The sequence below is a fragment of the Diospyros lotus genome, chromosome 3 (genome assembly GCF_014633365.1).
Source record: "Diospyros lotus cultivar Yz01 chromosome 3, ASM1463336v1, whole genome shotgun sequence".
Classification (NCBI taxonomy): domain Eukaryota; kingdom Viridiplantae; phylum Streptophyta; class Magnoliopsida; order Ericales; family Ebenaceae; genus Diospyros; species Diospyros lotus.
In genome coordinates, this window is record NC_068340.1 from 22,111,998 (window position 1) to 22,135,865 (window position 23,868).

The 23,868-nt window shown below is 36.7% G+C and overlaps 2 protein-coding genes across 4 annotated transcripts; one reads left to right on the top strand and one right to left on the bottom strand.

Annotated features, from left to right (window-relative positions):
* The first annotated feature begins 283 nt into the window (after positions 1–283).
* On the top strand, positions 284–2,887 carry LOC127796710 (eukaryotic translation initiation factor 5A-like). Its single transcript, XM_052329017.1, has 5 exons — positions 284–487; positions 1,398–1,520; positions 1,627–1,683; positions 1,764–1,838; positions 2,559–2,887. Exons 1-5 carry the CDS (start codon positions 365–367, stop codon positions 2,661–2,663), a joined length of 483 nt encoding a protein of 160 aa, XP_052184977.1. The 5' UTR covers positions 284–364; the 3' UTR covers positions 2,664–2,887.
* A 760-nt stretch (positions 2,888–3,647) lies between these two features.
* Positions 3,648–21,074, bottom strand: LOC127796708 (isopentenyl phosphate kinase). Of its 3 annotated transcripts, XM_052329014.1 has the most exons (13): positions 20,852–21,074; positions 19,325–19,558; positions 18,983–19,080; positions 18,054–18,116; positions 17,842–17,884; positions 16,496–16,557; positions 16,136–16,192; positions 15,195–15,230; positions 15,034–15,111; positions 7,507–7,573; positions 7,344–7,406; positions 4,154–4,257; positions 3,648–4,058 (listed from the first exon to the last, which is right to left on the bottom strand). In XM_052329014.1, the coding sequence occupies exons 1-13, from the start codon at positions 21,027–21,029 to the stop codon at positions 3,954–3,956; spliced, it is 1,188 nt and encodes a 395-aa protein (XP_052184974.1). In that variant the 5' UTR covers positions 21,030–21,074; the 3' UTR covers positions 3,648–3,953. The 3 variants fall into 3 exon arrangements, with proteins under 3 accessions (XP_052184974.1, XP_052184975.1, XP_052184976.1); XM_052329015.1 differs by lacking the exon at positions 18,054–18,116; XM_052329016.1 differs by lacking the exons at positions 16,496–16,557; positions 17,842–17,884; positions 18,054–18,116.
* Between the last annotated feature and the right edge of the window lie 2,794 nt (positions 21,075–23,868).

The following is a 23,868-nucleotide window of genomic DNA, read 5'->3' on the forward strand; positions in this document are numbered from 1 at the left end:
ATAACATGGGGATAGCATAAATGTGGTAATTTCAAAAAGAGAAAAAAAAAAAAAAAAAGGATAGAAAGTGTATTGCCGTTTGACTTGATGTATTGATGTGGGTACCTAAGTTTGACTCATCTTGTTGATTGCTTTCCTTATATGCGTATTTATCTGATCGGACCATCCATGTGAATCCAACGGCTGAGATTCAATCTGAGAGCGACACTGAGAGAAGAACCCTAGAAACTTCCAAATACCATCTTGCGGTTCAGATCATATATATATATATATATATCGAGCCTCCTGCGCCCCGAGCTCTGCCTCTCTGCGCCTCCCTGTCTTCTCTCTGTGAATCTCTCCGATCCCTTCCCTTGAAGAAGCCATGTCGGACGAGGAGCACCACTTCGAGTCGAAGGCCGACGCCGGAGCTTCCAAGACCTACCCGCAGCAGGCAGGTGCCATTCGCAAGAACGGTTACATCGTCATCAAGAACAGGCCGTGCAAGGTTACTCCTCCTCTCGATTCTCCGACTCTTCTCACACTTTCGTATTCGTTTTTTTTCAGATCTGAGCGTTCTGGATCGTGCTTTTGGACTTTCGATTTCGTTGATTTGATTCTTATACTTATGTATGTCTCGATCCCTGCTGCTAGGGCTTTATATGGCCAAAAGTAGCTTTCTTATTCTCCCGTAAGTGTAGATCTTAGTGTTATGTTTATTTGTTTTCTGTTGCCTCCCCTAGGTTTGGTTTCTTTGTGTAGTTACAGAGTTCCAGAATTGTCGCTTTTTTCGGGTTTTTTTGGTCCAGTGAAAAATTTATGTGTATCTACATATTTGTTGAAATTAAAACCGTACAGATCCATACAGAAAACCGTATGCCTAGTTCTTTAGCGTGCGTCATCTGCTTCTGTCTTGTTTGTTGAAATCTAAATTGAAATTAGTTTATATTTTTCTTCGCTGAATACTTGGAACCTTAGTATCTGCCATCGTTGTGATTTATAGCGCTTTGGATGTAATAATAATTGCTGCTTAATTATCGTATGTTTAGTATTCTAATCAATCTACGGATCTTAATTGTTTTAAGGATTGATATTTAGTCACTGGAAGTTTATGAACATTTTTCTTTTTTTGGTTTTGGAAATTTATGAGCATTCGATATGATGTTTGTCTTTTCCTTGCGGGGTGGACTGAAGGGGGTGGCATGGTTCATTTTCCCACTCGTTCTATGTTTCTCATTTCTCATGTTCTAAATCCTTATTTTTTGGTTATTTCAATATCATACAAGTATCACTGATGTGGTTATTTGTGGTGGTACTTGACTAGCATCATATACATCTTGATGATTACTTTCTAAAACGTGTGTGCTGATTTTCACTGGGATGTCTCCTTGCATCTTATACCTATGGCATCTATGTAGGTTGTGGAGGTTTCAACTTCCAAGACAGGAAAGCATGGTCACGCCAAATGTCACTTTGTTGGAATTGATATCTTCAACGGAAAAAAACTTGAAGATATTGTTCCCTCTTCTCACAACTGTGATGTATGTGTTACTCTTCCTCATTTTTGTTTATAACTCCTTCATTTATGTTATCTTTGTTCTTCTCTATGCTTGTAGATGATAACAGGTGTATATTCTTGTATTGTAGGTTCCTCATGTCAATCGTACTGACTACCAGCTGATTGATATCTCCGAGGATGGATTTGTATATGCACATACTTTTTATTGTTTGCTTGCTTTTTACTTATGTTGAATATTCAATCTCTTACCCATCCAACGGTTTAGGTGAGCCTTCTGACAGAGAATGGTAATACTAAGGATGACCTGAGGCTTCCAACAGATGAAAATCTGCTAGCTCAGGTTAGTACATATCATTGTGGGATTCCTACTCGGGATGTATTTGTGCCAAAATGTTGGTTCTTTTTCTGGTGCATCAGAAATGTTACATCATTTCCTGGGGCTGTTGCTAAGTTTATGAACCGGGAGACATGATCAAAGAATGAAGGCCCATTATTGTTCGGTCAACCTTTTAACTTGCCAACAAGAAGCAATAATATATTCAGCCATTATCCCACTAGGTGGGGGCTTAGTTAAGAATATAGGAATGTTTAGGTCCCATATCAGGTGGGTAATTGATTTAGTTGAAAACATTAGCTGTCATTGTCACAAGAGCTAATAAGGGGCATTCCAATGGGAGAGAAGGGGGTGGGGGGGGGGGGGGAGAGTTTTGTTATGGACATGGCCTAACCTTATTTATTATTTGGATGTTAATTGAAAGGTTAAGCTGGTGGTATTTTAATTGCATTAAAATTTTGGGCACTTAGCAGTAAGCATATAGAAGTCTGATTGTGCCTAAGAATCAACTTAGTGATATAAAAAATGTTGTCACATCTGTTAGGTATTTTTCCTCCCTTTGTGGACTCTCTGAATGAACTTGAAAAAAGAAATCATACTGCATAGGTTATATTGATATGAGCATTCTCTTAATGCCTTTATATACCTTGGTTAAATTTGTCTTATTTATGGTCTGTGATTTGTCTTGGAGAAACATTACATGTGATGGTTGTTGGGATTTTACAGATCAAGGATGGATTTGGCGAGGGGAAAGACCTTGTTGTGACTGTGATGTCTGCCATGGGTGAGGAGCAGATCTGTGCCCTCAAGGATATTGGTCCCAAATCCTAGAGTTAGTAATGGAGAAAGCTTGGAGATTTAATTTTCAAAGTTAGTAATGGCTTATTTATGGTGTCTGTGATTTGTCTTGGAGATTTACATTTGCATGTGTTTTTAAGGACTGCAGGCCTACTCAAAGAACTTTTCAACTACTGGTTTTTTGATATGTCATGCCCCCCTAATCTGTAAGACAACTTTTGTTACTAGGATTTGTTATTATAATTTTGATTTGTTTACTTACTGTTTTGGGAAGTTAATTTACTACCAGCAAGGCCGATGCTGCTATACACTTGACAATTTTCAGCTTGTGTGTAGTTGGAAGATGAGTTATTGTTTTGTACGGGATGAATCTGCTTCATTCTTTGTTCCATTCCATATGAATTTCCTTTAAGCTTTGATCGTGTTTATCACATACAATTTGTTCTGGGTTATTATTGTTCAGCTGTTGTGAATTATTACTCATTAGGTGTATTATGGATGTAAAATGTGGAGGTGTTGATTTGTCTGTTAAGTGTTTTGGCAAGTCCTAAAGCCACCGACTCTAATAGAAATCCAAAGGCTGCGCGTCATAACAACCAATAGAAAATTTAGTTAGGTTACACAAAGGATATCAAGTGTTTATCAACACTATATTGAACAAATTTAAACTCTCTTTTTGGCTAGTTATTACTTTGTTAGAGATGTACTTTTTGTTGCTGAGGTGTAGACTTGTACCAAGTGGAGTAGATATTTGTTTTCAAAACAAAAGCATGCAACTGTTATGCGATTTGATTGGTTTCTTATTTAAATTTTAGCTAAACGACAACAGTGGAAAGGTTTTTGTTTTTTTGTGTTATCCTTTGTACTTTATCGACTTCTTTAATCACTTTGTTGGCCATTGCAATTTGCAAGTCATCGGTTGCAGACGAAAGAACATATGCATGTCTTGCCAAATTGCAGGCAACAATGCACGATACACGGGAATTTGTTCAAACCCATTGCATTTGATGGCGAGATAAAAAAAAAAGTCATTAAATAAATATATTAATAAAAGTAAAAGTTACAAAACTAAAAATTCTATCAAAGGCCGCCTTCTTGGATGTTGACACCATGAAACATTTCGATCTAATGTCTTTTTAAGATACAGCAGACCACCTTAGCTACATGCAGTTCTCAGAAATGAACCAGTGGAAGGGTTCCGTTTGGAGTACAAGCAGCCATTTCTTTTAGAATAATATCATAGAAAACCCGACCTGATTGTTGTAGCAAGGCAGAATGAGAAATTCCCCCATTCGCGACGCACTTTGGCCCACCAGGTCCTGGTCATTTATTCCATTTCTGAAACCTGAAGGCTGTTCCCAGCCAGTCGTCTGGAATGCTGTCTCTCACCTCCCCCAGCAACGCGCTTAACGAGTGGCTTGTGCCTGCCTGCATCCAGCGGGTGATCTCCCAAACAGGGTCAGGAAACCAAAACAAAACAAAACAAAATACACTTGCATTAGGAGATGTTTTCGAGCATTTACCTTCACAACGAAAACATCAATCCCAAGCTTGGCTATCGTTACAGCTTCTGCTATCTTGGTGAGCATCCCTCCCGTTGTGTCATGGGAGGCTACAGTTACCTTAACTGTCGAAAACAACTACAATTACTAAAGCTTGTTTCTCTAATTACTAACCATGTAGGCCGCTGGTTATAAGCAAAATTTAAATCCTATTGGCCTTTAGCAAGCAGCATATACACAACATTTTAAACACGCACTCATACATACAGATCAGATCAGTTTTCATGTCAACAGCCAATCTTGGTCATTTCACCAGGGAAAATATCAGTATAAATGGGATGTGATAATGTTGCGGTGAATGGACAGCTAGACAAGAAAAGACAGAATTAAGAAATTAGGTCATACATAATAAAATTGAAGTGGCACCTATTGGATGTAAGATGCAACTCACAATTAAAAAATAATTTGAATATGTGAGAAGAAAATTCATAGAAGGTTCGCATGTGGATGAAATGGAGACAATTTGTAGCAAAAGCGGGAGAAAAAGACCAAAAAGAAGAAACTTGGTAAAAAAAACTCTTTACACATGAAATATTATATAATGTCATAGAGAATATAGCCATAGGTAAAGATACAAGGAGGTCAATGGTGCATTGATTTTAATGATGTATATCTTAAATACAAAACTTTAATATAGTGTTGATGATATTGGACTTCAAGGTTTTGAATAGCGTTCTAAAACTTGGTCTGGGCGGCCGCCTAGGTGGCGTCGAGGCTCTAGGCGGACACTGGCCACAGCGAATATGGCCTAATCGGCCCCCTTAGGCATCGCCGGGCGGCGCTTAGTCAGCCAAGGCGGCCTAGCTGGGTGAATCACCTGGCCGATTAGGGTTTTTGTTTCAACTTACCTCTTACCTCTCTCATCGATTTTCCCTTCTCTTTCTCGCACACCGCCGCCGACTGTCTTTTGCCGAGTGGCGGTTGCCGCTTGCCCTTTCTATCTCAGCCTCTCCCATTGCACGCTGCTGCCATCTCTTGCGGAGTTGCCATTGCTGCTTTCCGTTTCTATTAGCCTTCTTGTCTCACGTCGCCGCTGACCATCGTGAATGGTGGACTCGCCGCCAACTTTCATTCCACTCTGCTTTCCAGCTCTTTCTCTCGTCTTCCTCACTCCTCACCCTGTGGTAAGCAATAAGCAAGCAGCAAGCGTTGCTGCTGCTTGTTGTTACTTCTTTTCTTTTTGTTATTTATGTTAATATTTGTTAATGTGTGAATTTGTTGTTTGAATATTTATTAATGTTTTAAATATTTTAATATTTGTAACTTGCAAGCAAACAAGTTAAATGTTATTTATATTTTAATATTTGTTAATGTTATTTAATATTTATAACAACTTCTTGTTGCTGCTTCTTCCTGTTGTTGGCTCTTGACAAACAACAATTTATTTTCTCAAGCTTAATTTCATTATTTCACTTGTTGTTTCAACTTTAATTTACTTAAAATAGCATCAAAATGTTAAAAAAAAAAAAAATTATAGTCCCCGCCTAGGCACCCTAGGCGCTAGGCCCTAGTTGGGCGCCTGACTAGCACCTAACGCATTTTAAAACACTGGTTTTGAATAAGTTGAAATAAGTATTTTGGACTTCAAAGTTTTGAACTTAAACAATTCTTGAATTCTTGAAAATGGTTTTTGAAATTGTCTTTTTAAAATCAATGAAATCTTGTCAATTCTAAAATATTGTTAAAAGTTTTAAAAGAAATAAAGTAGTTTGAAAATCCAAGAAAAATGAATTAAATATTGAATCCAGTGAAAAACTATAAACCCATTCTTCATGACTATCAAACTAGTTTTCTAAACTATCGATTTCTTCTTTGAAACTGTCAATTGGTCCTTAAAACAAGTTGACCAATTTAATACATACATTCTAGATCTAGATCAATGTTTTAAGTTTAAACAGTCAATTGATTTTTACTCTTGGAAAAACTATATATTGATTTTCAATATTTTAAAATAAACTATCGACTGCATCATGAAATTGTCGACCATTTTTATCGGAAAATTACTAACTATTAGTTTTTTGCAGTGATTTTTTTCCATTTCGATCTCCAATAGTTAGTTTTCTGTAGAGAAGGTTGAAGGCTATAAATACAAGACTCTTGGCCTCTGGAAAGATGATGAGATGCAAGAATCCATTGGGAAATCATTTATGTGAGCTTCAAGTATCTTTTTCATCATTCTTAGAGTTTCATTTGTAAATCTATTTTAGAGGATTGTTGTAAGAGAAAGGTTGTAAAACCTTGTGAGGTGAACTTCCATCATTTTATTGAGTGGGGTGCTAAAGAGCTTAAGGTATGGCTCTTGGAAATTAGGTTTGTTAGTTCTTAGTGAGTGAAAAACTAGTGGGTTGAAGGTTGTGATTCTTTATCTAGAAAAAGAATGGGTTGTGATCTTGAACCCAAAAAAGAATCATTGCAAAGGTTTGATCTTCACCTGTGAAGAAGATTGAAGCTAGTGGATTGAAATCTCAAGTGGAACTTAAGGAATGGATGTAGGTTCGAAGAGGAACCGAACCATTATAAATCTTTGAGTTTGCTTCTCTCTTCCCTTAGTATTTAATTTCTAGCACTTGCTTTATATTTTTCTTATATTGGGTTGGAATTGTTGAACATATTTTTGTGTGTTTATATTCCTTCCGTATTTTATTCACCATGCACATAAATTACATTGCTATCTGAGAGAAAAGTAAAAATTTACAAAAACCCAATTCACCTCCCCTCTTGGGTTGCCTCGTTACTTGGGCCAACAGTCTAGAAGTCATGTAACCAGTCCCACTTAGTGCAATTATGGATTGGGATTGGTTGTGGTGGTGGTTGACAATTTAAAGCATCCCAGGAAATGTGTCTACCATTGGCCTAAATGGTGTAACAAGTTGCTCATAAAAGGCAAAGCATCGTCTATCCCTGAATTAGATGCTTGGGTTTGTTTAAGATCTCTCCTAGAGATTGTATCATTCTGCTCTTACATCATTGACTATAAAGGAGTGATACTGATTCAACCAGTCATCATTGATGCGAATAAAAACTTGAAGCAAGTCATGAAATGAATAATCCTTGAATGGTCTACTTAATAAGATTCAAATGCATCACAGCAAAATGAACAAATTTAGTTCTAAACCTCAGTGACTAAGATCTCTCATAACAAAAGACTAACCTTGCTCCTTGATGCGGCCATGTGATGGTTTCACTACAGACCAGTTCCCATCTTCGTACACTTCTGTAATGTTGAAATATCACTTGTACCAAACCAAAATGGGCATCCCAGCCAAATAATAGGTGGTAATATTTAAGATCTGGAACTTAAATGGCTGGCTCACCTATCTCCCTGAGAAGTACTGCATTATCTTCTGTTGGAGGCCGATCATACACTCCCAGAACATCTGTCTTTAACCGATGTCATGTAGGATAATAAAGATTCTTCATAAGCACCAGATGATGACAGTAAACTAAAATTAAACAAACATGAAAGCATTGAAACTAGATACTAGATAAGCAATCCAAGGGCACTGTTGAGTTATATGGTTATATTTATATAGTACACCTAGGGTTAATCTTATGTTAGAGCCCGTGGCCTATGGCCCGTTGTATTTTGTATATATATAGATGTATAGTTTATAAGATTAATTAAATTTGTATATACATATTAACAGCTAAGGTTTTCTTCCTAAGCTTCACATGCTATTAGAGCCAAAATAGAAACCCTAGCCACTGCCCACATCACCAACGGTCGCGTCGCCACCGGCCACCGCAGCCTATCGTGCCACCGCCATCGCTGCCCACTGCATTCCTGTCGCTCGCGCTACTGGTCTGCAACGGCTCTTCACCGTTCGGCCACCGATCACGTGCATAGCCACCGCTGTTGCATTCGCCGGCCTCTGATCTGTCGACCTCCGGAAGCCCATCATCGTTGCCACCGCCACATGCCACCTCTCTAGCACTGTTCACAGAGACATTTTTGCTCTGATCTCTCTCTACAGTGCTCCGATCGCAACCTCGTCTTCACCATTGGACTCGCCTCCTTCAATCTATCCCAGCTTCGGCAGTTTCATCACCATCCGTCGCTATTGGTCATCGGCATCCGCCGTCTGCCATCACTCCAGCGCTCCTCCAGACCTCATTCTCTGTGCTAGATCATCCAGCCTTTATTTTTGGCTTATTCAACCCCTTTTATTTCAGATCTGTTGATCTTGTAGGGCTCCCTTTTGTCCAACATGACTGGTACCAGTAAATCTGGCTCCTTCTCTGATATTCTGTCTCCCTCTCCAGCCATTGCTACTGAAAAGTTGATGGACAGTTCCAATTATATCTCTTGGTCCAAGGCGGTTGAACTATGGTGTATGAGTCAAGGTTTACAAGATCATCTAACTACCAAGGCCGAGAATGTGACCACAGATAAACCTTAGTGGCAGAGAGCTGATGCTCTGTTGTGCAGTCTCCTATACCATGTGTTGTGAATTGTGGGCTCAGGCCAAGGCGCTATACATTAATGACATTCAACGTTTGTATTCAGTGGTGTCTAATCTGCTCAGTTTACGATAGCTGGGTCTGACTCTTCCTGATTTTCTTGGTTGGATGGCCTCTATTAAAGCTGAATTTAACTCCTTGTTACCTGTTGGTAAGACTACTGCAGAGGATCTAGCTCAGCAGGATAAGTTCTTCATGGTATGTACTCTTGCTGCCATTGGTCTTGAGCTTGCTCTTGTTCGTGATCAAATTCTTACTAGTCCTACTGTACCTACTATGGATGAAGTGTATTCTCGTCTTCTTCGGGTTTCATCTGTTCCTACAGTGTCTCCCTCTTCTGTAGGTGATCATTCAGTCCTAGCTTCACAAGTTCAAAGTAGTGGCGAACAGGGAGGAGATCGTGGTAATCGAGGCAAATGCCCTAACAATAAGCCAAGCTACTCATAAGTTGGCTCAAGACTCGACTCGATAATTGGCTCAATAAGCTAGCTCGTGATACAAATGAGCCAAGCTTGAGCTACCATTAGCGCGACTCATTTGGCTCACGAGCCAACTCGATATACTTATATATATTAATTTTATAAATTTATTACTTAATACTCAATAATATAAATATATACATCAATACATGTTAGATTTGGAGGGAGGGGGGAACTCCAAAAGGCCAATTGATTGATTTGAAGGGGGGTGGCCCGATGGGTTTGGGAGGCAGGCTCTATCTCCAAGGAATGGGTGGCGGGGGGGGGGGGGGGGGGGGGGGGGCAATTCTTCTCCGGCACGCCTTCTTCTTTGCATTATCTTCTTCTTCTTCTTCCAAGTTCCAGTGCATCTTCTTTTTTTTTCTCCTCAACTTCCAACAGGTCCTTCTCCAGTGACAGCACATCTTCTTCTTCTTCTCCTCCAGCTTCCGACGAGATGACCAATGTCTTCTCCAACAATTGGCTAGCATGTAACCTCCAATTCTTGCAACTGGATTTGTTTTCTATGTTGCTATCTTTCCTTTTTGGTCTATTTTCTGAGTTTGTTTTTTGTGCATAATTTATTATACTTTTGTTGTTGTACATTTGCATGTTGCACTTTTTTTCAAGTATACATAATACAATTGCAAAATATGTTATGTTAGTCGCTTGTAGATTTATTTGCGTTACATTTTTTGATACCTTCCTAGCTCTCTAGTTTTCTTGACATATGCATTTTATTGTATATTCTATACATGATGCAAGTTTGGATGTATTAAACTATTTTTTCTTTTTGATTCAAGCTATTATAATTTATTGGATTAATGAAATTGTAAATGATAGCATATTTTGATGTCTAGGAATTTCATGATGTTAGATAACTGCTAAATTGATTATAAGTTGTAAATTTCATGAAGTCTTGATCCATAGTGCCCAGGACTTTCCTACTATGTGAATTGATTGAGTTACTTTCATTTTGTACTTATAATTTTGTATTGATTGAGTTAAGTTTTGAGCTGAGTCGAGCTAGCTCGTAGTTATCATTGAGTTGATCTCGAGCTAAAAAAATCAGCTCATATCGAGCTCGAGCCGAGCTATGAGCTAAGCTAAAATCGATTGATTTGAGCTCAAGCTAGGCCTAGCTTGGCTTAGCTCGGCTTATTGCCAGCCTTAGCCCCAAGTGTAACTACTGTCACAAGTGGGGGCATACTAAGGAACAGTGTTATAAATTGCATGGCCGCCCTCCTCGTGTTAATGTTGCTCATGCTGATGGTTCTCGATCTAAGTCCTTTGATGGTCATCCACCGCAATCTGTCCTTCTCACTGGGGCTGACTATGATGAGTATCTCAAGCATAAGACGTCCCAGCAATCCTCGTCCACAGTTGCTTCTATCACCCACTCTGGTGATTCCACTGCCTGTCTCGCTCGATCATCCTCTTTAGGACTATGGGTCCTGGACTCAGGTGCTTCTAATCATATCTCTGGTAATCCCCATTTGTTCTCTCATTTTACTAATTTTATTTCTTTACCTTCTGTAACATTAGCCAATGGGTCCAAATCAGTTGCTAAAGTTGTTGGCACTGCCAAACCCTTACCTTCTTTACCTTTAGATTCTGTCATTTATCTTCCTCATTGTCCCTTTAATCTTGTCTCTGTTAGTAAACTTATGCATGCCTTAAATTGTTCTATCACCTTTGATGATCATTCTGTTACTATCCAGGATCGCGATACGAGACAAATGATTGGCGTCGGATATGAGTCGCAAGGTCTCTATCATCTCAACCTTCCTGCATCTCCTGTTGCTTGCTCGGTGATTGAGTCTCTTGCTCTTCTCCAATTTCGCTTGGGACATCCTAGTTTGCCTAAGTTTCAAAAGATGGTCCCCAGTTTGTCTAGTTTGTCATCTTTTCATTGCGAGTCTTGTCAACTTGGAAAACAGTCTCGCACTTCTTTTCTAAAGCGTGTCAATAATCGGGTTGTGTCCTTGTTTGCTTTAGTTCATTCCGATGTCTAGGGTCCTAGTCGTGTCGTGTCTGTTTTGGATTTTCAATATTTTGTAACGTTTATCAACGATTATTCTCGTTGCACATGGTTATATTTAATGAAAAATCGTTCTAAGTTATTCTCAAATTTTGAATCCTTTTGTGCTAAAATCAAAATGCAGTTTCATACCTCTATTCAAGTATTGCCCAGTGACAATGCCCCTGAGTATTTTTCTATTCCCTTTACTACATTTATGTCTTCTAAGGGGATCTTGCATCAGTTGTCTTATGCCTATACACCACAGCAGAATGGGGTTGTTGAGCGTAAAAATAGACATTTGATTGAAACTGCTCGCACTCTTCTTCTACATCATCATGTCCCCTTTCGCTTTTGGGCTAAAACTGTCCTCGCTGCTTGCTATCTCATTAACAAGATGCCCTCCTCAGTTCTTCAGCACTGGATTCCTCTCTCTCTATCTTGTTTCCTGATCAACCATTATATATTCTTTCTCCCGTGTCTTTGGTTGCACCTGCTTTGTCCATAACCTGTCTCCAAGTCAAGATAAATTGTCTGCTCGATCCATCAAGTGCATTTTTCTTGGTTACTTTTGCCTTTAGAAGGGTTATTGATATTATTCTCCTGACACCCTCTATTATTTTCTTTCAGTAGATGTTACCTTCTTTGAGTTGTCTCCTTTCTACTTTTCGCCTCATTCTGAGTGTCAACCCATTTCTGAGGCAATCCCTGTTCCTTCTTCTACCCCATTGTAGGTTTATCATCGGCGTCATCAACCTTGGTCTCCTCCCGATGGCGATATTGTTCCTACACCTTCTCTAGTATCTTCTACTACTTTCATGACTCTTGCTGCCTCACATCCTACTCCAGTCTCTCCACCTACTACAGTCTTGCCTTCTGAGGATCTACTTCCTATTACCTTTCAGAAAGGTACCCGTTCTTCTCACAATCCTCACCCTATTTATAATTTTCTTAGCTATCACCGTCTCTCGTCTCCTTTTTGTGCTTTTGTGTCTTCCTTATCCTCCGTTTCAGTACCTAAGATTGTTAGTGAGGCACTTTCTAAACCGGGGTGGCAACAAGCAATGGTGGATGAGATGACTGCTATGCATTCTGATGGTACTTGGGATTTGGTTCCTTTACCCCTAGGGAAATCTCTTGCCGGCTGTCGGTGGATCTATACTGTCAAGGTAGGTCCTAATGGGCAAGTTGATCGCCTTAAGGCTCGTTTGGTTGCCAAGAGGTATACTCAGGTTTATGATCTTGACTATGGTGACACTTTTTCCCCTATTGCTAAGATGTCCTCTATGCGTTTATTTCTCTCTATAGCAACTATGCGCCACTGGCCGTTGTATCAGCTGGATATTAAGAATGCCTTCTGTCATGTCCCTAGAAGGATTAGGAGAGTAATGCTTATATTAGTTTGTTAGGAGATAGTTGGTTGTTTGTTAAGAGCACATGGATGCTGTTAGAAATTAGTTGAAGAGCTAGCTATGCCTATAAAAAGGCCAATTGTAAGAGGAGATGATTATGCTTGAATTGATTAATGAAACCCTCATTCTCTCTCTAAGAATTCTCTCAAATCTCCCTCTCATTTCTCTCTACTGCTCTCCCTCAATTCTCTCTAATTTCTCCCCCATTTCTGCCCCATTTCCCTCTTGAATCATTATGTTTCAGTCCTATTCAATCGGATCCTTCTGATTGCCAATTCCAACCTTGTTATGAACCCTAGGTTTATGACACCTTCTTACATGGTGAGCTTCAAAAGGAGATTTATATGGAGCAACCTCCTGAGTTTGTTGCTTAGGGGGAGTCTGGGCTGGTTTGTAAACTCCATTGCTCACTATATGGGTTGAAGCAGTCTCCTCGAGCCTGGTTTGGTCGATTCAGTGTTGTCATTTAAACTTTGGTATGACTCGTAGTGAGTCTGATCACTATATAGGTTGAAACAGTCTCTTCGAGTCTGGTTTGGTCGATTTATTGCTGTCATTTAAGACTTTGGTATGACTCGTAGTGAGTTTGATCATTCGATTTTTTATAAACACATATCACAGGGGAGGTGTATATACTCAGTTGTCTATGTGGATGATATTGTTATTACAGGTAATGATCAAGATGGTATTGTTCAGTTGAAGAAACATATTTTCCATCATTTTTAGACTAAGGACTTGGGGTTATTTAAATACTTTCTTGGCATAAAAGTTGCTCAGTCCAGTTCTGGCATTGTTATCTCTTAACGAAAGTATGTGTTAAGACATTCTGGAAGAAACTGGGATACTTGATTGTAAACCTATAGATTCTCCTATGGACCCTAATGTAAAGCTCTTACCAGGACAGGGGGAGCCTCTTGCTGATCCTGGGAGATACCGCAGGCTAGTCGGAAAACTTAATTATCTCACTATCACTCGCCTAGACATTTCTTTCTCAATCAGTGTTGTCAGTTAGTTTTAACAGTTTCCTTGCGATAGCCACTGGGATGCGGTAGTTCAGATTCTCAGGTATATTAAGAGAGCTCCAGGTAGAGGACTATTGTATGAGGACAGAGGTCATACTCAAGTAGTTGGATACTCTGATGTTGATTGGGCAGGTTCTCCCTCTGATAGACGATCTACTTCAGGATATTGTATTCTGGTTGGAGGAAACCTAGTATCTTGGAAAAGTAAGAAGCAAGAGGTTGTTGCTAGGTCGAGTGCAAAAGCAGAATATCGTGTTATGGCCTTGGCAACGTGTGAATTTATCTAGTTAAAACAATTGCTTCAGAAGTTCAAGTTTGGGGAGATATAACAGATGAGATTAATCTACGACAATCAAGTTGCATTACATATTGCTTCCAATCTAGTTTTTCATGAGAGGACCAAACATATCGAGATAGATTTTCACTTCATCTGAGAGAGGATTTTATCTGGCTGTATTACCATAAATTTTGTCAATTTCAATGACCACTTAGCAATTTTCACTAAGTCTCTCAGGAGTCCTCGAATTGAGTATATTTGTAGCAAGTTTGGTGCATATGATGTATATGCTCCAGCTTGAGGGGGAGTGTTGAGTTATATGGTTATATTTATATAGTACACCTAGGATTAACCTTATGTTAGAGTCCGTGGCCCATGGAACGTTGTATTTTTTATATATATATATATAGGTGTATAGTCTATGAGATTAATTAAGTTTGTATATACATATTAACAGCTAGGGTTTTCTTCTTAAGTTTCACAGACACCATTAACAGCATTTTTTGGGAAAAGATCATACACAAAAATGTGATTGCATTGGACAATATTGAGTAGCTCATCACCAATCATGGAGCAAAATTAGGTCCTAGCTTCAGATAGCCAGAGAATTTTGTTTCATTTGAACTTCATTATTTGCACCTAACAAAAAATGTATTTTGTCCACAAAAAGATGTATTTAACATCCGTCTCATGGCTACTTAGGTTAGCATTTCCAGTTATGGTGCATATGCGGTTGTTATCCATTGAATTCTTTCCTAGGTTTACACTTAGGAGATAAAGGCAACATCTTCCATCATGCAGAAATGTTTAAGGGCATCTTACCGTCTGTAAGCGTTAGGAATTTTAACACAGCTCAAAAGTCTGATTTGAATGCAGAGATGGCTTAATAGTTGCATTTTAGAGCTTAAAACACTAGAATTAAATCATGCCAGACATTTGGAAATCTCACCTAAGATTAGATGTCTAGTTTCAGCAACTACATATATATATATATATATGGCAATATATTAGTTGAAATAAGCTAGAGTGGGTCTTCTAACATTTAACTTCTGGTATGAGCTCAGATCAGCATGTCAATGATACGTAAGCATGAAAAGGATACCAAATTAAGACACAAAAATGCAACAAAGCCAAGGAAGAAAGAAAAACAACAACCAACAAGCACAATTACATATAGTAAAAACTGGGTACCAGAAAGACAATAAATTCAGGCTTTAGATGTTCTGCAAGATGACGTATGATTACATCTCCACTCAATATTGTGCAACCCTGAAAATGGAATTCTTAGTTGCCAAAAATGAAAATTGACCAATAACCAAGAAGATCAATCCCAATGTACTAAGAGATCAAACCTGTGACTCGTCAAGTACTGCATCTCCGTGAAGAACCTATAATAAAAGAGAAAAGAAAATTCTCTATTACCATTTCCAAATTAACTTTTCAATGTCATGCTAAATTAGTGCCAAAAGGAATTAGGAAGCAGATTAAAAAATATAAAATGCAAAATATACAGCCAAAAAAATACATTTTTTTCCTCATTTAATCAATCTTATATTTATAGAACATGGATAATGAAATCTTATTCATTTCAACAAGACCTTTTGTTCATCTAACAAATAAAAAAAATACAACTAAGGTGCACACATTAACAAGTTTGTTCTAATTACGTGAATATTCTACCAATAGAAGCCCTGCTACCGCTGGAACCCGTCTCTATGGAATATGCTAACTGCTTATCAGATTTTGATCATAAACATAGCTTCTTACCATATACGGAGCATCTTACCTTCCCATTGGCTATTAAAGTTAGCCCATATTTCTTAGACATGGCCAATGATAACATTGAACTCAAAGAACAATTCAGTGGATATAAAACGCTGCATGTGCACTAAGAGAAAATGAAGTTTCAGTCAGAAATTAAATTTTCTTTAACATTTCCTAGGAAGATGTGTGTTTCATTTTAAGGCAAACAATAAGATGAACTTCCCTTTGAAAAGTATATAAAGCTGGGAGGAGAAAAATATATTCAAGAAAATGAGAATGGACATAAACATGCAAATTGCAACTCATTCAACTAAAATATAGAATATTGACAAGGCCTAAGAAAAGTAGTTATAAGGTGATGGAAACTTTTGCTTTGGTTCAGGTCCATATGAGAAGATGATAAGGTGACAACTGACACTGTGAACAACCAAAGCATGACAATCAACATTGGGAACAACCGTAGCATATAAAAACATATACACTTGCAACAAGAAATCAGCTTCAGAATTCAATTCTAAATTACACTTACAGGAACAAAGCCAGATTCTATGGCCTTACCCACCATGGATAGGTCAGCAGAGGCAATCTGCACAAATACAAGAAAAGATCTCAAGTCTATCAGGTTTTATTTACAAGTAACACAGAACACAGAAGGAAAATATTAAAGCTTCCTTGAAGACAGAAGAATAGGGCAATGAAAGGTATCAGCAATTTCCAAAACAGAGGGGGCAGGAGCCATCTGTCAATGGAGAGGCTGTCAATCCGGCTAATGTGTCTGGTGGAACTGCTCTCTTGAAAAAATCAATAAAAAGCAAAATAGTAGAAGAATAATTTAACATGGTTGTTGCATGTAATTTAATAAATACAGTATTTCAAGATGTCTTCTGACATTATTTTTACACATCAACCATCCACAAGCAAATGGAGACATTCCGATTGATGGCACACCCTCTGCAAAGAAAAACCAAAATATTTATGAGAGTCTGCTTGATCGAAAGCATTATTTATCAGAACCAGAATGGACCAGCAGGTTCAGTTAAATGTATCATACAAAATAATGAAAGAATGGGATTAGAATGGGCAATAATTTTAAATTCCAGCTTCCAAAAGCTAGAACCTTGGTAAGCCTTAATTCCATTACTCTACCATTAGTTCTGTAATCAACTGTTACCAACTAATACATAAGAGGAAAAATTGATAAAAATCTTTGTATATTTAAAATACTTGTTGACCCAAATAACCATGGACTATACTTCTTGTCCAGTTCAAATGATTAGGGCAGGCAAAGCAGGCACTTAATAGATATGTTACTTAAAATTTAACAGTTGACAACTGAAACTTGTTTCTGAAAGAGAATAAATGATAACATCCGACAGAGACATTAAGAGTAACATTTAGTAAGATGTTGAAGCCAAATAAATGTACTATAAATTTACAACAACATACCAATCTTTTATCCCAATATGTGAGATCAGCTACATAAATTCTAGCTCTCCATTCAGTTCTATCTATGGCATTATCTTCTGAAAGGCCCATATAATTAATCTAAAACCTAAGTGTTTCCCAAACTTTAACAACCAGAAACAAAAATTGAGATGAATTACTTAATCTGTGATGGATGAATTTTTAATCTTAAGGTTCACCTAACAAAACCCACCAAGCAAAGTTGGGTAGCTGCTTAAGTTAAAAACTTGCAGAAAGAGAGACAAAAGAAAGAACAAAAATGCACGACTGCATCTTTTTTGTCAACTAGTTTTTAGAATATTTAAATGGGATGCATTGCATGTTGAGGTCAAGTAAAGATAAGGGTACATATACCAACACAAAGGCACATTCAAGCAAAATGAATTGCATAAGCACAATCATAACAGTTCAAGATAACTTGGAAGCCTCAGATATCTAAAATAAGTTAAGTAAAAATTATTGACAAACTCTAAATGCAAAGTGGGGGGAGTCCTCCAAAAAAAGTGAACCAAATTGCAAAACGAAATAGGAAAATATTGAACAGAAAATATGTCACAAACTGAACAACTTTAAAGCCAGGTAAATGTCAACTAGCCAACTTAGTGAAAATTCATTTGGCAATCACAATTCAGCATAAGATAGGTATATCCTTTCCCAAAATTTTGCGAGAATCAGGTAGCATTTGTTGCCCAGGAAAAAAATGCATACAATGTACAGAAACAGAAAATTACTATTGGCCAAGCAGTAGCATTATAGTGACCGGAATTGTACCTCTGGCTAGTGCTCTAACAATTTCTAGATTGAGGGATGTAACCTGAAACGATGGAAACAGAAAAAGTGAGAAACATAATCTGAAATTATTATAAATTCCTTCAACACAAGATTCTGTAAAAATTTATTAACATAAATCAGTAATGAAATGACTTGAGGAAGTGGATCTCTGCCAAGGAAATGAAGCCATATTTATGTGAATAAATCCTTACCAGTATCATGCTTGGGCAACACTGCTTAGAATCTGAAATTGATACTGTAGAGCTCCAAATAAACTTCCAAATTGAAAATAAAATATAAGGAGATGAAAGCAATTTACTTTACTTTATGTTTGATATTGAGTTGAATTCTCCATATTAGGGATATGAGACAGCCGATTGTTCAAAAAGACAGGGAGATTGCTAAAGATATTATTCACACAATCAACGCATTATAGTTAAATTGGAAAAGTGCTTCTAGCATTTTATACAATTGTAGAATCCCTTCAAACCTAAAAGAAAGTTTTATTGGGAAACTATAAAAGCAACTCTGTTGTAAGACACAAAGTATTGAAAAATCAAGTACCAACATGTGCAAAATATAAGTTTAACTAAATTGAAGATGTTACAGTGCACGTGCGGTCATATAAAAAAAAATAGAATAAAAAATAAGGCTATCCGTGATAAATCAAAGGATGGTTACCAAATATGAGGCGCACATGGCACGTTTAACACAGTTTAAACATATAAGACAAAAAATTAATAGATGCACCTACAAGGATGGATGGTTAAAAAACTCATAGCAAAAAAGTTGAGGAAATACCAAACAAAGAAGGGGGAAAATGTAGATTGTCATGTTCTTCCAAATGGCATACAGTGGCAAACTTCATGAAGTAAGAAGGCTTCATAATCTCTTCTGCTAGAATTTGAGTGGAAATACCTTCTAGAGTCTAACCCCAAGTTACCAAAAATCAATAAAGGATTAGCGAAAAATGGTATAATTCCATTCTAAATCTAATGAATTTAGTGCTGATAGAGACCCCAATGTTTTCCCATGTTTCTTCTCTTAAGTGCCATGCACATACACTTTCAGAACGATTGGCACAGCTGGAATCTGAAAGAATAACACAATATCAGGAAGCACTAAAAGTAGCAAGTCTTACTGAAATACGTGTAGCAACAAATCCAGCCTTCACAAGTGGTTGACTCACTCCTCCTTTATGGACTCCAGATTTGCTAGCCTGAAAGTGCCCAAAAGAACCTGTCCCCAACAAAGATTGATGTAAACCAAGTTGTTGCATGAAAGTAACAGGAAAGTTAAAGTCATCTTCCACTTGACAGCAGGAAACACCACTGACTCATCCATAGAGCATTACAAAATACATAATAATATGAGCAAAATCAAAATCTAATAGATCAGATTCATTACCAAAGGTCATCAATTTTATCAAAAACTCAAAATTAAAAATTAAATAAATAAAAAACAAACAAGCAGCAAAACTGGCCTGCTCCATGGACAACAATGAAATGACTCAAGGCCAAAGCTTGTTGATCAATAAAATCATCAACAACACAAGAAGGTTCTGCAAATCCAGGTCGCTTGCTCCAATCCATGCCAAGAACTTTGCTAGAATAAGAACCTGACGCCATCATTGCTTGCCTCAGCTGTCGCGAGACTATCTCAAGACCACCTTCATTCAACATCTCCAATTCATTTTTGCATGTAATTGCCGCACCTCCTGAAATATACAGAAAATACTCATCTCAAACAAACACATGCAATTACGTACATGCCTATCAAGGAACAAAATATGATTTTTATTTCCACCAAAACAAAGCATAATGTTTCTGTTACATGGGAGATCAAAACTTTAACAAAAAACACTGGCAAGAAAACATTTGTGTGAACAATGGTTGGCAGGTTTCAGCTGCTAACTATGACAAACAGAGAGTGATTGATTCTGGTTTTGTTCCAGTCGATGATTACAGAGAGCTATTAACAACTTGTTATGCTTACAGAGGTTTTTCAAGATTTCTCCATCCAAGCTGTGGAAGATTGGAAAACTGTAGCGTTCCTAGGCTATTCATAGCACTGCTATTCCATCTTCCTAAAGAGTTGTCTTATAAAGTCTTGCATTTCTTGAGGACAAGAAATATTTTAAGGCAGGGGGAAATGTCAGAACCCTAGGGTGTATGGTAGCTAACAGTAGGGTTAGAGTGTAGCAAATTATTCCTCAGGAGGAGTAGTTAATTATGTTACGTTGTTAGCAATAGTTATTTTACTTATTGTATTTTCTGTTAAGCTGTTGAAGTAGCTATATAAAGCTACTAGGGCTGTTGTAGATGGATTATTCAGAAATATATCAATTGAATCTTCTGATTTCCTCTCTCCAAACTCTCTCCCCCTCTCGGATCTGTCTCTTTCTATCCCTCAGCTTACCTTCCTCTCTTTCTCTCTCCCAATTCTCTCTGATTCTTCCTCTATTCTCCCTCTGGATCTCCCTGTTTCTTCCGCTGCCTTCTGTTTTTCCCTCACTTTCTCTAATTCTTCCTAAAATCTGCCCTAATTCTCTGCTGAAACCCTAGGTGAACCCTAGGATCCTAACACATGTCCGACTCAGTTATCGAAGTGGTTTCTCTGACCGCCCAGAGCAGTCTCACCATTCTCTTTTGTAGTGTTTCAAACTCATTATCCGAAAGTCAAAATCATCTGATATGCTTCCTTCTTCATAAATATATTGACGATCAAACTTGTGCATCTATCAAAACTATTCATGATTCATTTTAAGAACGCACATCAGAAGTATGTGCATTCTTGAGCACTTATATATATATATATATAAACATTTTACATAAATAAGTATCGAGTCAAACCGGAAACTAAAACATGTAGATATAAGCACATCTTTTTCAGAATCCTCGGGACTACAGCTCCCAAACACGTAGATATAAAAAAATTCATTCTCGGTACAAGTAAATAGAAGTATTCATATGTTAATTCGGATGTAGTACAAATGCGTAAGATTGCTAACCGAGTTTTACGATGCATCGGAGTGGCTTCGTAATGAGAACCTTCGAGGTGCTTCGCTGATGATTTTGATCCCCGCTCGCCATATGAGCTTCGGCTTCTGCTCTGCGCAGACTGTACTCCGCCTCTTCACGGATGCTTGCACTAGTTCTGCCTAAAGCAGGGATGGCAAAATCACGCATCCCCGCTCCGGTTCCGAGATCCCATTCTCCTGCCCCTTCAGTGCATGTCACTTGACAACTAAAAAACATATGACCGTTGATTATTTATATATAAAATGTTAAAATATATTATCTTAATTATTAAAAATTAATATTTTAATTCTTTATTGTAAACGAGAATAAAGGAAATCATTGTCTATGTGATACAAGACACATTAAATTAAACTTAGTATATAAATATAATATTTAGTTTTTTAATAATTATAAAATTTGATATTTAGTTCTTAATATAAGAAAAATAAATTTAATAAAAAAATCTAAATTTCATTAAAAAACCTAAAAATTTTATAAAAAAGACCTAAAAATTAAAAAAAAACCTAAAAATATTCAAGAAAAGACATAAATTTTATAAAAAAGAACTAAAAATTTTATTAAAAAAATATTCAAAAAAGAGATGTAAATTTCATAAAAAGATCTAAAAGATCAAATTTCATAAAAAAAAAAAAAACCTAATAGAAATTGTGATAATAATAATTTAAATAAAAAACAACAAAAACTTCATTGAATCCATAAATTTTGTTCATAACTGTCAAATGAGGTCTTAAATAAAAAGTAACAAAATAAATCCCATCAATTTTTTAAAAATATTTTTAGATATTTTTTATGAAATTTTTAGGTCTTTTTTGAATATTTTTAGGTTTTTTATGAAATTTTAAGGTTTTTTATGAAATTTAGGTTTTTTTTGTCAATTTTTTTTTTCATATCAAGGTTCAAATGTCAAACTTTTTAATTATTAACGTTCCATCACGATAAGAATTTAAAGTAACAATTTTTAATAATTAAAATACTGAATCTTGACATTTGCACATTAGAAATTAAACGTTATATTTTTTAAATGTTAAAAAATCAAATATTATATTTATGCATTAAATCTAATCTAAAATTGCTCGCTAACGTGACATTTTACATGATGTAAATAACAATTTCATTTACTCCCAATCATAATAAAGAGTTAAAACAATAATTTTTAATCATTGAAATGTCGAATCTTAACATCTTATATATTAAAAATCAATCGTCGTATTTTTTAATTATTAAGGAACCACAGCATGTATTCTAATATTAGTCAAATTCATAATCCATTAATCTACCAATTTAACCCCATGTCATAAGTAAGATAAGTTATAAATAAAGCAAATGAATTGAATTGATTAAATAAATCAAATAAGTGATTAAAGATTTATAATTTACACAATAAAAAGAGTTTCAATTTCAACATTGATTTAGTCTTTTTGTTATTCTCTCCCCAAATGTTAAAATTAAAATTTGTTAATTTTTTATTAAACAAATTTAATATAAAAAATTTAATTACTACTATTAGAATGACTAGGGAACCCGTTGCTAGCCTAAATACATATTTTGATGTGTGAGTTCAACTACAAACCAAATTGTGAACCAATCAACAAAAATTAATGCTTTAACTCCTAAATTATGTATATTTAAACTTTTGATAAACTTTTGTGACAAGATCATGAGATCCTTTCACCAATTAAATCTAAATGTACCCACGATAATAATCATATAGAGGATTTAAAAAGGCAACTAAAGAATAAAAATCCATAAAGAGTGCCACCACTTTGCTATTTTTCCATAGCATTTAATCTAGAAGCTAATATATTGGTAGAATACTTTGAAAAGTATCATCATCTTTATATTTTTGTAAAGTAAGAACAATATTATCAAGAAAAAAATTATCAACAATAGTATATATTCTTTTAAACTTGAAGAAATCTAGACTCGAGTAAAAATGCTCGATCTATTTCATTCGAAAAAAGAGTATAGAATATGTATAAGAATATTTACAACTGTACAGAGTTAACTATCTAACAACTCAACTAACTAAGGTTGTCAAGGCAATCCAAATTCTCAGGTCCAACATTACTCAACATTACCAAATTCCCTCACCAAATTGACACTGATCCATCATCACCTCACTAGATTTGGCAATCCAACTTGTTCAAGTAGCCCTCACAATCTCTCCCTACAACGGCCATCTTAACGGTCAATGCCCTACAACGATCATCGTTAGAGTCATTGCCATAGCCAGTTGTAGCCAATTTGGAGACGAAAGGTCCAGGCAATCAAAGATGACGATTAGAAAAGACCCATGGTTGGAGAAGACAAAGAGTCAGCGACATAAGCTGAACAGACGCGATGGCGTTATAATGACCCGGATTACTCACACAACAAACCAACAACTGAAAGGTTAGACTATGTTTCAACAGGAAACGCCCTAAGTGGGCATTAGGCTTCGTCCTTCCCTTTGCTCCACTCGAGGAATCAATCCCAAACTTAAAAGGAAGCACAACGGAACGAGACCCGAAACTCGAGTGAGCTTCACCGTTATTCAACTTGCCTCACAACAAGCCAAAAGTGACACATGTACAAAACTAGCACATCAAACTTTGCTAAGTACTGAAAATTTATGGGAACATACCTTTTCGATCCTTACCTGATCTGAAACTCGACTTCACCAACTAAAGCCATATATATCAAGTAATCTCACAATCACCCATCACACCATAATGATTACAACAACTAGATACATCTAGCGCACAACAACATTTACATTCAATCACATGAATACATATATGATTATATACCACATACAAACTCAAATGACAACGCTAGTCGCCACATCATCCTCCCGACGCCATCCCTGCTTACATCTAGGCTCGCAACATCTATAACATGAGGTAAAACCTCATGAGTCATGAAAACATCAGTAAGGCTGCAAATGCATAAGTACATAAAGCATGAGAGAGCATGTAATGCAAAAATGCAATGAAAAATTGGTAGT

Coding starts and splice junctions, on each gene's coding strand:
- LOC127796710 (XM_052329017.1), top strand. CDS start 365: ATGTCGGACGAGGAGCACCACTTCGAGTCGAAGGCCGACGCCGGAGCT. Junction 488..1,397: donor TCAAGAACAGGCCGTGCAAG/GTTACTCCTCCT, acceptor GCATCTATGTAG/GTTGTGGAGGTTTCAACTTC. Junction 1,521..1,626: donor CCTCTTCTCACAACTGTGAT/GTATGTGTTACT, acceptor CTTGTATTGTAG/GTTCCTCATGTCAATCGTAC.
- LOC127796708 (XM_052329014.1), bottom strand. CDS start 21,029: ATGCGTGATTTTGCCATCCCTGCTTTAGGCAGAACTAGTGCAAGCATC. Junction 15,112..15,194: donor CAGTACTTGACGAGTCACAG/GTTTGATCTCTT, acceptor TTCCATTTTCAG/GGTTGCACAATATTGAGTGG. Junction 4,258..7,343: donor TGGCCGCATCAAGGAGCAAG/GTTAGTCTTTTG, acceptor TGTTTTCGACAG/TTAAGGTAACTGTAGCCTCC.